Source organism: Lipophrys pholis (genome assembly GCF_963383615.2).
Source record: "Lipophrys pholis genome assembly, chromosome: 6".
NCBI lineage: Eukaryota > Metazoa > Chordata > Actinopteri > Blenniiformes > Blenniidae > Lipophrys > Lipophrys pholis.
In genome coordinates, this window is record NC_137629.1 from 9,358,660 (window position 1) to 9,377,455 (window position 18,796).

Below are 18,796 nucleotides of genomic sequence, written 5' to 3' on the forward strand. Positions count from 1 at the left end.
GTCTGATTGTTTCTGAGGGAAGAAACGAGAAAAATGTTGACTGCATGTCACGAGCACTGTATGTTTTGGACTGGATTTAACAAAGTATGTTAAAAAAAAAAAAGAAAAAGAATTATTTAATGGTGGTTAATCAAATTCAATCCATGGCAACCCTGCAAGTAATCTGATGAAAAAATATAATTGTTTGACAGCAATATCAACAGGGTTCCCGCGGGTTCTTAAAGGAGACATATCATGCTTTTAAATCCTTCCTTTTTACATATAAATCATACAGTTGTGGTCTATACAACGCGAAACTGCAATGCTTGGGTCTGAATTCCTCATTATTAGAGCTCCACAGGCCCCTTTTCAACCCCTTTTCTGATGTGCTTCTGAGAGCAACTCGTTTTGGGGCGGTCTCTTCAAATGCAAATGAGACACTTCATACCCCTCCTCCTCTCCAGGTTGCAGAGGTGACACTCGGTTCAACGTCACCCTGTTCGGCCATCTTTGTAGTTTGATAGAACAGATACAATTATCTAGCGGCGCAGAAACTTTATATTCACACATTATTTACAAAATGTCAACAACGGAAGATTTGTCCATCCAGCCATACATGTTGGAGCCAGAGTCGGACCCGGCGGAGCGAGATGAAAATGACGATGATGCACCTACAGAACAACGTCTTCATATGGATGTAACGCAATGGTGTGTTACTATATTTACACTAACTTCTCCATCCATGCCCACTACTACAATACTGCGTGTATTACGACTATTTAACACAGAAGTTACATTATAATCTAAAACGAGCACACAGCGCTAACATATGAAGACGGTGCAACTGCTAATGCTAACAAAACAATGACAGGGACGTCTTATCATCACACTTTTTAGCGTTATATACAGCTTACCGAAGTGCTCTGTTCGTCGTCTCCATAGATAGAAGGAACTGACCGCTCAATCAGACGAAGTCTTTCGGCAAATCCTTCTTTATACTGGCGGAGGTTGCTGAAGCAGTCGTCCTTAAAGTGATTCGCGCACACAAAAATGACCTTACCCACAGATGTGGGTACATTTCTGTGAAAAATAAAACTCAACCACTTCGAAAAGGTTCTGATGCTGGGAGACGGTGTAACGAAGCTTGTGGGTTACTACATCCAACAACCGAACATTTCGACTTATCCTCTCGTAACTTCGGTTGGACTACAAAATCGCAGCGAGAAACAAAAATGGCGGATTGCTCGAAATGTCGATGTCCTAATTTGGCAGTTCCGCTGAGAATACTGTGACGTCATTGTTCAAAAAACGTAATAGAGAATAGAAAAATCGAAACCGATCGCAAAATATGACCAAAACAGAATGTAAAGATATCAACGGAGCACCTGAAGAGACTACTTTGAACTTTTCTGTACTTCTAAACACTCTAAATATACAACAAAATGCATTTAAGGGCTAAAAAAGTGGATTTAGCATGATATGTCCCCTTTAAATCTTAAAAATATTGAATTTACAAACCAGCATTTTAATACCATAAAGTCTTAAAAAGGTTTTAGATTTGATATTGTAGATCTTTAATGCCTGGTTAGAAATGCCCCCCCCCCCATAGATAGAACTTGTGTCCCCTGCTATGGCTGCACTCAGCATTCAGAAGAGTGGAGCCACAACTCTATGTTGGATATCAGCTTAAATTATTATTACCAAATGTGGATCGTTACAGTCGTGTTGATTGTCAAAGATGTTTGGTAATGTAACATGTGACAGTTCTAGCTAAAACACTTTAGCTATTCTGTACATTGTGTGTTTCCCGCGTTAATAGTATTCATATTGCTCATGATAATCATAACTTCACTGCTATTATTCAGAAATTCTCAACACGGACAAATAAAGATACGGGACATAACGGGAGATAAAGATTTTCTGCCAGTGATTTTCTGCCAGTGTTGCAGAAAAAAGGTAATACACTTTAATGGTATACAGTTAAAACAATGACAGTACCTCTGAAAAGTACTTATTTTACCAATAATTTAATAACACAGTCACTTACCATTCGTTTTCAGTATACATCTTCTGCCAGGCGCAGGCAAGCAGACTGAAATAATGTTTATCCCCCTTTAACTTCAGCTGTGATTGATAAAACTAGTCCTAAATCCCAGGTTTTGTCATGTACGATCAGAAATATCTATAGAATAAGACACCTGATGTTGGTACATCACCTCAGGATGTTCAAGATGGGTTTAAGCTTTACCGGTGTTGGGATTTATGGTTGGTTATTAGCGTTAAATTACTGTAAGTAACAGAATACTGAAAAGTAATAAATCACTGGAAGTAATTTATGAAAACTTGAAATTATTAAGGGAAGTAAAGTCATTTACTCATTAACAACTTCTAAAGTAATCGAGTAATTACTTAAAAGTTAATAAATTATCAAAAATGATTTATTAATGAAAAATTATTAATTTAAATAAATTCGCTATTTATCTATTAATAATGAAAAGGTGCGCCACCAGATAAACTGGAAATAGCTAATACCAAAATATCAGTCTTATTTGTAAAAAGGTTTAAGTTAGTTAATATTTCTGTGTAAAAATATAATAATCTTAAATAAAATGGAAGGTGTGAGATCCGAGCACAGACTGTTACAAAGCAGTGAATTGTCAACAATAAATACACAATAATCACCAAGAATTGTTCAATTCAGCTGACAGACGTTTATTAACAAAATGTATTGATTTATAAAATGATTTCTGAATCATTTATGAATTATCACATTAGTATCAAACGTCATCTAACATGGACATCTAATCTACTAAACGGCAAACACTATGTACAAGGAGTGTGGGGGTGGTCCTTGTGAGTGGGTGCAATGACTTCGAACGTCCACCAGGTGGAGGCAGACGGTGGGTCAATGTGAGGCGAACGCGGTTAATGAAAGAGAAAGAGATGGTGTTCTGGCAAGGTTTGGTTTTGAAACCTGGTCCCTGGTCCCTCCACACAGAGATTGAACTCGGCTCTCTGGTTTCTGAGGTGGAGAGACGGGGCTGCGCGTGTGGCGTTCACGCGCATACACAGACCAATGTTGCAGCTTAATGACACATTAAAACACATTGCATATTAGCTTCATGCTAATCTAACAATTTCTGCCCAGACAAAAATTATTTTACTGTCCGGTTGTGCTGTGTTGGACAGCACCGTATGTGCTGCAGTGCGATTCTGTGAGGCTGCGGTAACTGGTTGTTACCTGGTCTGAATTCAGCGTACCGAATTCAGAGGCCTGGCACTTCAGCTGCAGGAGTGGACAGCAAGGCAGCTGTAAGGGAGGGACGCAGGCTCGCGACTCCAGAACCCCCTAAAAAAGGAAAAGAGAAGAAGTAGTCCAAACTGTGTCCTGCTCGTCATGGGGTGTTTTACACTATATGAAAAAGAAAACAAGGGTTGCACAATGCACACTTTACAAATTAAGCAATTACGCTTCCGCTGCTGCTGCCGCTGCCCTCTCGATCCACTGTCTCTGCCCACCTGGTCTGGTCCATCTCTGCCTTTGTGGACTCTGCCTCCGCCCATCTGGTCTGGGCCATCACCGCCCACCTGGACTCAGTGGTTACCTCCGCCATCTGGACTGTCTCCGCCCTCCTAGACTCCGCCTTCACCTCCGTCTTTTGGCTCGACTCCACCCTCCAGGAGTCAGCCTCCACCCTCCTGGACATGGCCTCTGCCTCCGCCCACATGCGGACTCTTCCTGGTGCCTCACTATCCTTGGGCTGGTTGATGCAGCCCCCACCAATGCCGTCGTTGCTACCGGTGTGCGTGGGGATCACCTCTGCACCGCCCCGTCGAGGCCCCGCCTTCCTCTACAGAGCAGGGACTGGAGCTGGAACCGGATCGGCGCGGCTCTACTCTCCCTGGAGATGGTCTGCTGACATGCCGCCACCGCCCTTCCGTCTGTCGTCAACGTGCAAAAGATGAATAACCCTTTAACCATTCTGTCGGGGTTCAGAAAAGCCAGAATAACTACGACTGATACAGTGTCTGACGAGAGCCTTGCAGAAAAAGAGATGACGCTTCATCTTCTTCCGGAGCTGGAGAAATTGCTCGTAAGTGACATACAGGATGAAGATTTTGATGGATTCAGTGATGTGGGATGAGATCGGGAGCTCGGTGTACTTGCCTACCGGTAGCCTGCTTGTTGGACTCGCTGTTTTATGACGTTAATTCAGATTATTCAGCCCCCCAGGTGTGTTCTGTACGTGTACGTGTCCTGGACACACACACACATTCAACCTGTTGTTCTGTGTGATATTTGTGTGGCTGATGAATGGTTAAGGACACGTATTCAACCTGTTGTTCATGTGCTAACGAGTAGCTGATTAATGGGGAATGCGTTGCGTTAAGATATGGGACACGTATTCAACCACCTCATTAACAGTGAAGGACAGCCATTCAACCTCTTTATGCTATTGTGTAGCTGAATAACGGATTGAATTGTGAAATACATTTCCAAATAAAGGCAAATTATAGTCCAGTGTGACTTACGTTTTTTTTTTCCTCTTCATGACACGTTTTGACCGATGCGACCTATACTCAGGACTTATTGTCCGGAAAGTATGGTACACAGTCCAACGTGTTGTTTCAACGTCTTGCTAAGGTGACATGTTGGTGAAACCTTGGTAGCATGTCTGTCAGAATGTCTCGCAACTACTTATTGAGCCTCCCGGTGCCTATATGGAAGCAAGCTGATGGCATCATGTAGTTCCTTCAACAACTTTTTAGCATTAGCTCCTGGTGCGATATAAACAATGATTATGTGTACCGCTGCGAACTCACAAGGCTAATTGTGGGGGCGACATTTTACATTAATATATTCTATTGCCTTCGTGCAGTGGCTCTTTACCAGGTTACCCTTTATACATCAACCTTTGTAAACATATGCCACCCCACGGTGGGAGGGACAAGTTAGGGCAGGGTGCTTGTGTGCTGATGGGGGTGGTTGTTGATAATCTTTGTCATTAACAATTTAAATAACCACAAATAGGAACCTCTCTCATATTGTGTCTGTGTGTTGTTGTTTTTTTAGCTTTATCTGCGAGCCTGGAGGACTCTCTGGCCAGCTCTGCTAAAGCCACTCTTCAGGCTATTGGAGCTCAGGAAGCAGCTCTCCAGGCAGTTTCACAGCACACACACAAACTGAAGGAGGCCATGGAAGCTGAGGTACGATACAATCTGCATGGTTCAGTGTTTGACTTCTTATTATCCAGTGCCATCCCATCCCAAGCAAGGCTATGGCGTCGTAGGAAAATGGACTCCTGACATCTGGATAAACTTACCCACTATAACTCAAATACCTTAAACTTTGAGAACAGGCCGGTTTAGGATTGTGGGTCTTGAGGATGCTTAAGACACAGCCAAAAAAGTCAAAGCAGTCAGTTAGTCAAGCGAGACGAAGTTAGCCACGAGCTGCTGACTAGCAGTGTTGTGGCTGAGGATCTGTTTGAAGAAGCGAGCCTGGGTCTCACATTGAAAGTACTGAGGGGGTTCAGGAGAGATGGCAGTCAGCAGCTGAAAGAGATCAGAGAGGAAATAAAACGAACTAAAAAAAGAATCGACACGGCTGAAACCCAGATACAAGCAAAATCATTAGAGTTTAAGGGGGCCGAGAAGGACTCTCTGTCGATGGTGGATTTCGTGAAGCACTTGACCTAAAATTGAACCTTGGGGAACTCCGCACTTGATTGTATGGGTTCTTGAGGAGCAAGTATCTATACTTACATAAAATCGACAATCTGAGAAATCGGAAGTGAACCAGTTAACAGTGCCGGAGAGTCCTACCAGGGTTTGAAGTCTATTTAACACATGGTTTTAGGCAGAAATATGTGTTTTGGGTGTCAATCCCAAAATATCGGGGGGTCCAATTTTTTTTCTAACAAGGAGGGGGTTCTATTAAAAATTTAATAAAATAAAATAAATAAATTAAAAATAAAAATAAATAGTGATAGACCTTAAATGGTGCATTCTGGACTGCTAAATACTTAATTGTGACATGTAGATTTTGCATTTTAACAGTAATGTATTTCCTTTTCTCCTTGACATTTTTGCTGATGGATTCAATATACTTTCTTGCTTTAAGTATTTTTTCTTTTAAGGTAATGGCTTCTTTTCATTGGTGATGGTGATGATTGTCAATACTCAAAATCAGCATTTTCACAGCAAATTTTATTCTTCAATGAAAAGCATGAATGATGTGCAGTTATCTAAACGTGTCAACATTTTGAAAATTCTAAATTATATCGATCATAGGTTCAAAGATTTAGTCCCACCTGTGTGGATTCTGCAAATATAATTAAACCGCATTTTGGAAAGAAAATTTGTTCGAATTCCTCTGCTCTGCCCCGGCCTTTGAACGCACCAGGATGAGTCTGAGAAATACGAACTAATTGGAGACCGCCTTTCAAAATGTATATACCACATGGTATCAAATTGACCAATCACATTGCTCGTTACTGGGTGTAATACAAACTGAAAGCCAGTTGCCGGCTGTGTACTCGAGCTGATAATTTGCTCGATTTTTACAAAACAATATGAATTTGGGCAAAATTAGACGGTGACAAATAGTGGTGATCATTATACACATTTTAGACGGTTTTGAGCAACATGTCCGCTATTTTTTCTGCCGTTTTTTCTGCCAATTGACTGTCCAAATGACAGCTCGATGGCTCGCTGCCTAAAGCCATAATGATCTACCGTATCAAAGGCAGCGCTAAGGTCCAGTAGCACCAGGACGGAAAGTCTCTGAGCGTCCTTATTACACCTGATGTTATTAACAATCTTTACTAGGGCTGTCTCGGTACTGTGGTTCATCCTAAAACCAGACTGATTTCTCTCTAAGATATCGATTCTATTTAAAAATTTAGTTGGCTTAAAACCAGTTTTTCTAAAATTTTGCTTAAAAAAGGTAAGTTGGATACTGGTCGGTAATTATCAAGAGTGTTCAGGTCTAAGTTACTCTTCTTCAGAAGGGGCTTCACCACTGCCGTTTTAAAGGCAGCAAGGAAAACACCGTCTGTAGAGACTAATTCATGATGTCAAGAAGCTCAAACTCAAAGAACCCACAGAATGTTTTAAAAAAACGGGGTGGGAATTGGGTCTAAAAGGCAGGTTGTGGGTGAACTTGGGGGGGGGGGGACTCGACCAAGTGTCTCGGCATCAACAAGGGCAAAACTTTCCAGTGGCTCCTCAGTTAAAAGCAATGGTTCAGAAGCCTTAAAAGTAACTTGGTGAGATAACAGTTCAGTTCCTATAGTATCAATTTTACTTCTGAAGTGGTCTGCAAAGTCCTCACATAAAATGTCTGTTAAAATCCTGAAGGACTTATTAAAATCTGTATTAATTTAAAGGTCAATGGCGGAAAAGAGAAATCTGGAACTGTTTTTATCTGAAATAGGTTTTGAAAAATTAGAAGTTCTTGATTGTTTGACTTTATTATTGTACATTTTAAGTTGTTCAGAGAATATTTGATGGTGAATAGTTATTCTAGTTTTCCACCATTTCCCTTATGCACTCCTGCATTGCCTCTTCAGTCTTTTAGTTTCCTCGTTTCTCCACGGAGGCAGAGGTTTGTTTTTAATAATTTTTGTTTTTAGTGAAGCCACTGAATTTAGACTTGTCATCAATTTACTGTTAAAATTATTTACAATAAAAAAAAATAGGATGCGGGTAAAATGAATGAGCAGTATTGTCAAAACAAAATTAAAAAGCAGTTTGGATGATTGATTATTTATTTTTATTTGAGTCAAAAAATGCAGTTTAATCTGAAAATGAAAAAGTATTTCTGTTAATACATTTCAAATTGATTTTTGAGCCATATTCGCTTCCATAAAAGAAATGTCCTTTTTAAAAGTGTGTTGCAGGTGATTGATGCAGTGCCGCCACCTTTTCTCCCTTAACTGAAAATAGAAAGTACAATTTTTGTGGAGAAGCCTCTGTCAGAACAGCTGGAGTATCAGTGCCAAGCCAAGTTTCCGTTAAAAACAAGCAGTCGAGTTTATCTAAAATTAGATTATTTATAATAAAAGTTTTTCTGGCAAGAGCTTGAATTTTATAAAGAGCCATAGGATTGTGGTGATGACAGGAATTGAAGAGGCCGGGGTCGTAGATGTGTTGTGGTGAGTAGTGGAGAGTTGATGGAGAGAGCAGTAGGGGGAGCTCTTGCCAGCTGATCCGTGTTGTGGTGAGTGAGGAAGACAGGTGGGGGCGTGTACCAGGAGTGGCTAGTCAGTCCTGTCTCCCGTACCGAGCCGAGTGTTGAAAGTTTGTGGATAGCGCCATGCAGCCCTGATAGCTGGGGTGAAGTCTGTCGGTTCTTTACAAGGACGGCCGGTTCCAAAACAAGTTAAAGTTATTGACCAAAGCAAAGTCCTGTGATCTACACGCTGTTTGGAGCCAGTAGTGGAGGTATAAAATCCTGCTGAAACGCGCATCTCCATGGCTGGAAGTTGGGATTGGGCCGCTGGTGGAAATGGACAGGCAACAGTTTAAAAAAAAAAAAAAAAAAAAAAAAGAGCTGTAGATGCTATTCAAGCTAGCAGCAGGAGCAGTAGGGCCATAGACCTATATAACTCAGAGCTGTATAGAAGTTTATGAGCAGGAGTCTACTTCTAAATTTCTATGCGCTCCATCTCTTATTCTGCGTTTTTGGTGTGTTTGGTGAGTCACAGCACCCCTAAAGGCCTGGCATGTGTACTACATGCCCTGAAGCCTCCTGTTGAGCTGTGTTCATAGTGACTGTGGACATCATTATGTTTGAGAACCCGGGAGAGAAAATAGATCGTTTTGGCTCGTGTGGATGTGGCCTAAAATGATTGCTATGATTCCACTACTCTTCATCACATCTTTAACTAAGCTCAGCCGGATCTTTAATGCCTTTAATAGTTTTTTCAGGAATGATTAGCATTCTAATTACATGAGAATAAGAGGGATAAAAACAAAGAATTGTCTCTCTTCCAATAGACAGTTAATATGTTCCGTCTTATATAAATGTAGATAAAGGGATGGCTGGTTCTCAGTGATTAATGACAATTTTGATGAATGCAGGTTCCACCTCAGGAGAAATCTGGTCAGTGGAAGGAACTCGAAGGAGCTCTGGCCGATCGAACGTCTGCTGAGAATGATGCCGGAAAGACTCTGCTGAAAGCCAAGTATACACACACACACACCTGAGCAGACTCGCAGATGGAGCTCATCTCATAGATGTAGATTTGTTAATCATAACTTGTATGACTTGAATTAACCGACATACCACAAGACCAAGTTTTCAATGTCCTGCTTCTTTCCACTCATATTAATGATCTGCTACTACGACTACTACTACTACTACCAACTTAGAATGATTCCAAGAAAGAAAACTGCTTTAGTGTTCCTGTTTACCACATGCAGAAAACTGCATGTTCGTACACAATAATGGAGATCTCCAACGTGCAGTTGTGAAGCCACATGTGGTTCTACAGTCCCCCGTAGTGAGTAGAGCCCCTCTGTAGGGATTAGTGAATTTACATCCCCTCTGTAATGACTCCAACCTCCCATGTAGTGACTCTACACCAGGGGTGTCCAACTCCAGTCCTCAAGGGTCCTCCATTGTTTAGCTATCTCCCTGATTGCAATGAGGAGCTTGTTATTGGGCTTTTTCACAACCTTGGTGATGACATCACCATTAGATTCAGGTATGCTGAAGCAGGGAGAGAGCTAAAACATGCGGGTAGATGCCCTCGAGGACCGGAGTTGGAGACCCCAGCTCTAAGTGACCCTTTCAGGGGCATCGCGTAACTCCGAACCATGCTATGTGCTACATGCTAACAAGCTTTGGGGTTTACACAGTAGCGAGGTTACATGCTAAACGTGATTAAAATATGACTGATACAGTCATTGGTGAGCAGGAATAGGTGCGCAGCACATGGCAGTGCATAAATAATAAATGCACATTTCCTGTCACAAACTTGTCTCACAATGGGGAAGTAAACAAACAAAATCTGGCCAATCACACAACAGTTTGCGGAGAGACTTCGACACTGAGAGATTTCAGCCCAGACGGTTGGCAATGCCGAACAAAATTTCTTTGGCCAGAGGGAGCTTGCACTTCATTTTCTTCAGCAAGGCCCCGAAGTGCCGACCTTTCTTCTTGTTCTTATTAAGTCTGAATTGGACTTTACCTTGTGTTGCTCTCCCGTCTCATCCTGTCCTTGCAGTGAAGCACTGGATAACCTCAGAGCGCTCATCGACCGTTCCAAAGGGCTGAATATCCCTGCAGCTCGCCCTCTCATCCTGGCTGCGGAGGAGAACCTTCATAACATGGTGGTGGACCTGGACAAAATGGTCACGAAGGTAAGTGCAGTGTATTGCTCCATGTCCTAAGTACAATGTAGGCATTGAAATATCTATTACACTAAATTGAACACACTGTAGTAATCACCTGGGGTTTCATTTGGAACTCGTTGCAACAAATTTAGATGCTTGCTATCACCCAGCTGTGAACTCACTGTGGTTCCACATGGTTCTGTGGTGGACCCTCCACATATTTGACTTTCCCTCTGCCAAATGACCCACAGAACCACATAAACGGAGGTGAAAGCACTGTGTATTAATAGATTTATTCCTTGACTGCAGGTGCAGTCTGCAGAGTCGGAGGCTAAGATTGTGTCTCAGTACAGTGCACTTGTGAAAGAGGCCAAGCAGCAGTTTCAGAGGGAAGTGAGCAGCCTCACCCCGGACATCCAGGCCAACTGGAAGGGACTGAGTAAGAACACACACACACACACACACACACACTCGTGCGCAGTGAAGAGAATAATAGTTGTAGTTGGTGGCTTTATGATTATGGAGGCTTTATGATCCGACTGTATTTTGCTGTGATAATAAGTGTCTGTGTGTTTGTTTGTGTGTGTTTGTTTGTATATCTTTATCAGCTGGTAAACTGACTGCAGACGACCTGAACGCGCTCATCGCTCATGCACATCGTCGTATCGACCAGCTAAACCGGGAGCTGGCCGAGCAGAGGGTCCAGGAGCAAATTCACATTGATGTAGCTCTGAACCAGCAGAAGCTGGAGGACCAGAGAGCCATGGAGACAGCTGTGAACACGGCTCTGCAGCACGTGAAGGATGAGGCCCGATTGGAGCAGGAGAGGAAGGTATGTGAGGATCTTTTTCTCAGTCATCACTGAAAACACTTCACAGTGACTACAAGAAACTCTGAGTTGCATTCTGTGTGTGTTATTTGGTAAAGCTGGTACAGCTGAGGGAGGTGATGGAAGCAGAGATGAGGACTCAACTGAGACGTCAGGCGGCAGCTCACACAGACCACGTCCAGGATGTCCTCAAAGTCCAGGAGCAAGAGCTGAGATCAGAGGCTGATCAGGTCAGAAACTTTCAAACCTGCTTGAATCAGTTAAGCTCAAGAATCCACATAAAAAGGTAATTATTGCTTTTATCATAAGAAGCACATATCTGACATAATCCTAATTTTATTTGAATGTGTTGAAGCAAAAAACATTGGGAATGGCTTCATTTGTTTTAGGGCTTTAAGTGATCACTGGTCCACAATGAGCTTCATTAAGCAAGCCTCACAGCAGTTTTCTAAACAAACAGATTTATGAACACCTGAAATAAACTGACACAAGCAGCTGAGCACTGTTAGAAAAGTTAGCTAAACATTACAACTGCAATTGTCATCTCTAGTATTATTAAAGAGCTTATGACACCAAAAAATGTTCATGAATAGAATAGAATGCTTTTATTGTCATCATACAAGTACAACAAAGTTAAAATGGAAATTTGGGCTAACTACTACATCTAAGGCCCCGTTCCCCCCTAAAACAAGTGTAACCGCAAAACTTTCTTCACTTTTGGGAGGCCTGTTTACAAAACATTGGTGCTCCAATCCATTGTGACACCCTCCACAGCCACCCCTACCAATTCGTCATCAGTCCATATGAATGTTGGGTTCTCTTGACTTTAACACTTATAGTGTATTGTTCTCAGCACACATGTATATGTGGTTTCTTTACAAGAACAAGCAACAGTGCCCACTGTCGTCGGTGTGTCTGCTGCTGCAGTGTGAACGCAACACCCAAGTGTCAAAATTGTCATTCTATTGCTCACACAGCACTTGACAGAAATCCCTCACTCCCCCTCCCCTCAGCTAAAATCACTGTTGGTATCCAAATGACCGAGTGTGAGGTTTTTCAGCAGGTAGCCTGTCAGCCTGTTTGCTGCATACAGCTCACAGGACCTGTGCCACAAACACACCTTTTCACAAATAGTCATAATTTTCTCTGTGAGTAATCATTAACATATTTTGCACACAAAAATGTAAAACATGCTCTTTCTTGTTGCCAGCAGGTGGCACTATGCATATGAATGGATATTGGCATAAGGATTTGATCAGGGGAGGTCTTTGAGCAAGTGTGTAAAGTTTTACGCCATTACAGCATGTAGAGCAGAGTTACACATCACTTCCTGTTTCATGGTTAAGAATCAGATTTTTGGCAGGCTGCTATGGCCACGCCCTTTGACTTTTGTGGAAGAATTTTGATACCCTGTTCATCAGGAAGGACTGTTGTATATACTGGCCAAATTATAGCTCCCCTCAATTTACCCTGTAGCAGGAGTTCAACACAGATTTTCAGTAAATGCCAAATGGTGGACTTCCTGTTGGGTTTAGAGTATGGGTGTTATGACATTTTTGTGTTTCCTGGTGTGCTTCATATCCCTACCAATCTCAAGGATTATATCACAAAGTTTGAGGCCATAATATGTGAAAATATAATCCTTTAAACTTCCTATTACCAATAGGTGGCGCTATGACTGTTTCATGTCAAACCATCAGATATTCATTGGAGCGTCATGGCCGCGGCCTTTGAGCAAGATTTTGATTTGTTTTCATCCGGACTGGCCAAATCTCAGGCCTCTGGGACTGTGAGGATCCTATGAGGATTGTGTTTCATGCATAATGCAAAATGGCAGACATCCTGTTGGGTTTAGACTATGGGTGTCACTGACATTTTTTTTCCCCCAACCCTTGTTAGTTGGGAGTTTTTTCAGAGAAATACAATCATGTATGTGAACGAAATGCAGTTATTGGTTAAGATAATTGAAGCAATGAACAGTACCGCACCAATCCATGTTTTTTCTCTTCCGATCCAATCCCGATACCTGAATTTGGATATCTACCGATATTATTCCAATACCAGAGCTTTTTAATTTTATTATTATTATCATGATTGTTGATTTTATTTGAGGCTGTAATAAACTCCTCTCTACAGGCAAGTATGAAATGTACGAATGTATGCATGTATTCTCTCAAAAGGCAACTTGAGGTTAGTAAAAGGTCGAAAAGGAAGCAGTACAAACTATTTTTGTTTAACTTTGACAATGTGGGGGTCTGCGTGACGTCATCTCATAATAAACTCATCATCTTATAATAAACTTGTCATAATCTGTCTCATAATAACATTTACAACCTCAATCACTTTATTAATCCCTGGGGAAATTCTTTAGCAACGCAGCACAAACGATTGGGACTATTTTCAGGGAGTTTAGCGTGGAGTAGGATGCAGCTTCACGGAGGTGTGAATCGACTGCTACAGCGGAGGAGCTGCTGTTCATTGTTTTCATGGCACGGTCAGTGCCGTTCTCCTCGGCGAACTGGAGTTTTAAAATGATGACGTCTGGCTGCAGAGTGACCGCCTTGCTGTACAACAGCTTTGCAAACATTGCACACTTCTATGATGATTTGCGGTGTTCTGAGCGTAAAATACGTCCAATCAGAAGTAATGTTGTCATGAAAGGTTGGCTAGCACAGTGCTGCTACGCTAGCCTGCTAGCTGGCTGCAAACTGTGGAATCCTCCATTTGGAAATCCATCTCAGTTTGCACAAACGCAGCTTCATGGATCGGAAAGCTCTGCAGGTTGGATTGGAAATTTCCGATCCGTGCATTACGTTGGTATCAGAACCAGATACTGATACTGGTTCAGATTGGCCCCATCCCTAAACAGTGTGAGTCACAAATTGACTCACAAACAGAACCCTTAAACCTAAAAGAAATAAAAAAATGAAATGAATAGATAAATTAAAGCCACAGGCAGCCTTGGTCATACCTCGCACTCTGGCTGCACTCTGGCCTGTCGGGGTCGGCCCAATCATGGTCTCTGGCAAATTTGTAGATTGTTAAAACATACATTGTGAAGGATAGAACACCTTGAACAAGTGGCGATTGTGGGTAAACTGGGACTCTGATCGACAAAGCGAGCAGATCAGAAGCGCGATAAGAACCTGCCGAACAAGGCGATGTCAGACGTGTGAATAATTCCATAAAACATGACCTTTTTGATGAGAGAGAACAACGCTGCAATTGTTTTTGTACCGCGACATTTATCATTGAGTCAGATGGAGCAAAATCGTGCGTCTGCGTTAAACTGAGCCTCCTAGTGTCTAAAGTTGACTTCTGACTGCTTTGAAACCCACACAGACTGAAAGACAAACAATTTCCCTCTCAAGAAATGATAATTTTATGAAAAAATTTGCCCGAAAACTGTAGCTTCTGAGTTGTTTCCAAAATATCACCAACTGCAGCTGTGTCCATCAGTGTTGCATCAGTCACACCAAGAATTACGCAATACCATGTCAAACTGTGACCCCTTAAACTGCTTGTTCTGACTTTCCAAATAAACGTCCCAAACTCCTTCAAAATATAATTACTTGTTCATCAAAAATGACAATGTTTACTTCAAAATGGATATCAAATGTTTAGCTATAGGCGTAGGGGGGAGCTAGCTTGCAAAGTATAAGCCCCCAATTTTTTCAAAATAAAGTTCCTTATTAAAAATGACACCAAACCCTAGATTAGAGGTTAGTTGCCTTTATAAATAAAAGCCCCACTTTTTTCAAAATAAGTCCTTTTTTGTTTGAACCTTATAAATTTCTATTTGATCAATATTTATATCGGTCAGAGGCTATGATTGGGCCAGAGGCCATGATTAGGCCAACCCCAACGGGCCAGAGTGTGAGGTCCCGATCAAGGCTGCTTGTAGCTATAATAATTTTTGTTTTACAATTTGTCCTTTTATTTAAAGAGCTTATGACACCATATTCCATGTTGATTTAATTATTTTCGCCGTCAAACATAACGGTAAAAGGCATAATTGTTGTCATCGGATGCCCCCTGGCATGTTTACACATTTACCCTTTTTTGAATTTGCACTGTTGAAACGCTAACCCTCTCCAGGAGGTTGGAGATTGGAGAGGAATGCGGAAGCGACGTCATGGGATGAATGCTTTCTCTCAGTCCTACAGGGAATGCTGCGTTTTCATATTGTTGTGATGCTTTTTTTTTTTTTTTTTTTGAGGGATTTTCAACACAGAAGGATCTCATACATAGACATGTAGTAGACCTTTACTAGATTGTGCATGTCTACACAGTAGACATACTCTTGTAGATCGTTTACTATATCGTGTAGACTAGAGGCTCTCCACATATATTGGACAATCTACTAGCATATGTCTACGCTGTAGGTGCATTGGAGCAGACATTCACGACACGGGATATATTGAACACAGAGTTAATTTATTAATAGTCTCTCATTATTACTCTGATGGGAAATTTGTTCACCAAATGGACTGTGGGCAGCAGCTATACAGCGCCGCACTTGGGGGAGGTAATGGAGGCCGGGGGTGTAGCTCAGGGAGTCACGGTGCAGGTTGTTTGGACTGTCAGAGTAAATCGGTGTTCCGGAGGAACACCGCTCACACACGGAGAGAACATACACACAGAAAGGCTTCTGCCGGGATTTTAACCAGGACCTTTTTTTGTTTGTTTTAACTGGAACCTTCTGGCTGAGAGGTGAGAGACTCAATGTGGACTCACTGTGGAGTCAGGACGTAGTGACTGGAACATATATTATCACATCAGATCTACAGTCTTTATTCTGTCGTCTCCCACGGTAACTGATATGGACACAATCATGTCGCCTTGACGATCATTGTTGGTGTCTCGTCTTCAGATTGTCTGAATCTGTGCTGTAGTTACTGGGTTGATCGTCAGTATACCCCCCAAATCTGTTGGGTCTGACCTCCAATGCTCCCGCAAACACTCTCTCATACTCTTCTTTAAATAAAGTCTTCAACTACAGCTGAACAGTGTGAAATGTCAGAAAATAATTCTGTTCCTTCACATTTCTGTGAGTCCATTGTTGTGTGGAGAGCCTGACTGCTGGAGCCTGTTACTGCTGTGACATCACAGCACGATGGAGAAAGTTGAGAAAGCTTTATTTTTATTTATTTTTTTGTTGCTATTTATTAATTTTATAATTTGTTAAATTACCAAAAGTGTTTTCTTTTTTAATACACTTACATTTAAATTTGTTTTAATTTGATGTTTTATTAAAATAAATATAGTGAAAATGTTTCACTTTTTAATTATATAAATTCTACTATTCTGTTTTTTATGCTTAATTGACATGAATTTTTTGGAATATTTATTAATTTTGTATATTTTTAGATTAGATTTAGATTACCTACATTTATTTTCTTAAGTTTTTCTTTTAATTGTTGTCCAATTTTATATTTTTATTAAATAATTATAATAAAAATATTGTTCAATGATCAATTATTTAAAGATTTTTCTCCAGTCTCTTAAATTACATTTAATTAAAATTTTTTATTTTATAGCCTACATTTTATTACTAACATTGCCTTTAAATATTTTTTCATGTGTAAATTACGTATTTTTTTCAATTTATTTTTCTATTTCATTATACTTAATGTCTTTTTTACAAGGTGATATGTTTTGTATTTGCATAAATATAATGAAAATTTGTAGTTATTTAAACAAAATTACCCTTAAATTACATTTTATTTAATTATTTGTATTTTATTACCTAAATTTTATTATCAACATTAAACATACTTTAAATATTTTTTAATTTTAATATACCCTCATTGTTTTTGTTTTACAGTTTGACTTTTTAAAATATCATTTAATAAAAACGTTTCCATTTTTTATTATTGTTTCTATTCTATTTTTTTGTAATTTACATTTACTTAATCTTTCGAAATATTTTTCTTACTAACATTACACATACTATTTTTTTGTAATTCAAGTATTTATTGGGTTTTCCATTTTATAACAAACAAAAACAAAACCTAAAAAGATAGAAAAAAAATCAACATAAAACAGTGAGGTTTAGTGTCAGTTGTATCCAGCTGAAATGTCCAAATCAAGTTGTAGACATCCAGGTGCAAAAACTGTCCCATTGTTCCACTGAGGCTTCATTTGTTTGTCATCTTCCAAACATCTTTTCAAGTTTTCAAGCAACATTTGAAGCGTTGGGGTATGGGAGTCCTTTCAATATCTCAAAATGAGACAGGCACATGTTACAAATGCAGTAATTAACACTCTAAAATGATGCTCTAACTGTGACACCTTTCTTTTGTCTCCTCTAGTAAACACAGTTTAAGTAATATGGGCAAATTACAAGCTATCCATTGCTGTATGTAATTCCGGACACAATTCCTAAAAGGAAAGACTAACAATCTTTCCCAGAGGGCATGCATCAATGCACCTTTAGCTTGTTGGCATTTCCAACACAGATCGTTTCTGCCAATACACATTTTATAAAGCCTTGAAGGAGTATAATATCTACTGTATTGAGAATTTTGTACTGAATAAATTTACCTCTAACATGGAAGCCATTATTCAAAAGAAAGGACTTTTTGTTAAAGCAATTTCCCCATATTGTCAGACATAATATCATCAGTATTTGGGTTCAACTCAATTCCAAGATATTTCCTTCCTTTATCCGACCACTTCAACTTTAGTTGAAGCCAGATAACAAGTTATGACTGCAAGCTTGGGAGACTGGCATTGCCTCTGACTTGTGCCAATTACCCAGAGAACATTGAACAACTATCAGTCACCTAATAAAGTTGTAATAGAATTAGTAGGGTCTTGACTTAATAGCAAAATGTCCTCTGCGTACAATAACAATTTGTGTTCTCTGACTCCCCCAAATACACCTTTAATTCTCTAATTTTCTCTAATTTGAATAGGCAGAGGCTCTAAAAATATAGTGAATAATAATAGACTTAAATTACACCCTTGGCGTGTTGATCGGGGAAAGTACTCCGTTTGCAAAAACAGCTGCCTTTGGTCCTGAATATAAGGTTCTAATCCATCTGCAAAAATTGTCACCTAATCCAATGTTGTCAGGGCAGTGAACAGAAAGTTCACTCTACCCTATCAAAAGCTTTCTGTGTGTCCAAAGATATAGCCAAAACAGGCTTAATGTTATTTCTAGGGATGAGCGAGTACACCACTATCTGTATCTGTTCAACCATCTAAATTATCTGTATCCGCAGCTGTACTCAGAGTGGGTGGGGCGGAAACCGAAAGTGGGCGTGGTTCAAGTAGAACTGGATGGGGCTTAAATCTGCACACTATTTTAAGTCTGAAATTGGTATGGATTGATCTGAAGTTGCTTTATTTATTGTTTATTTGAAAACTATTTACAGAACAGCCTCAGAATTGAGATTCAATGTTTTTGATCACAATAGAAAAGGAACTACTTGCAGAACAAGTTTTTTTATAAACTCAATACATGAATATTTTTAAGTACATGAATGTATACAATGCATGCAGTAGGAAATTATGAACTAGTATGCATGAACAAGAGTTGTCATACTCAACAGAACTTTCTTATTTCTTTCTTCTTTTTTTATGATCAAACTGATTTTTTTTCAATTGTTTGTTTTTACTACCTAACGTTCTTAGCTT

General features: G+C 40.2%; 1 protein-coding gene across 2 annotated transcripts in view; it reads left to right on the forward strand.

The window, feature by feature from the left end:
- immt (inner membrane protein, mitochondrial (mitofilin)) overlaps positions 1–18,796 on the forward strand; it is a 61,920-nt gene that overhangs the window by 17,188 nt on the left and 25,936 nt on the right. For both annotated transcript variants that reach the window (XM_080465283.1, XM_080465284.1), the window contains exons 7-12: positions 5,054–5,187; positions 9,067–9,170; positions 10,215–10,350; positions 10,633–10,762; positions 10,932–11,155; positions 11,251–11,382. In XM_080465283.1, the coding sequence (XP_080321409.1) occupies positions 5,054–5,187; positions 9,067–9,170; positions 10,215–10,350; positions 10,633–10,762; positions 10,932–11,155; positions 11,251–11,382 (860 nt within the window). The remainder of the gene's footprint in view (positions 1–5,053; positions 5,188–9,066; positions 9,171–10,214; positions 10,351–10,632; positions 10,763–10,931; positions 11,156–11,250; positions 11,383–18,796) is intronic.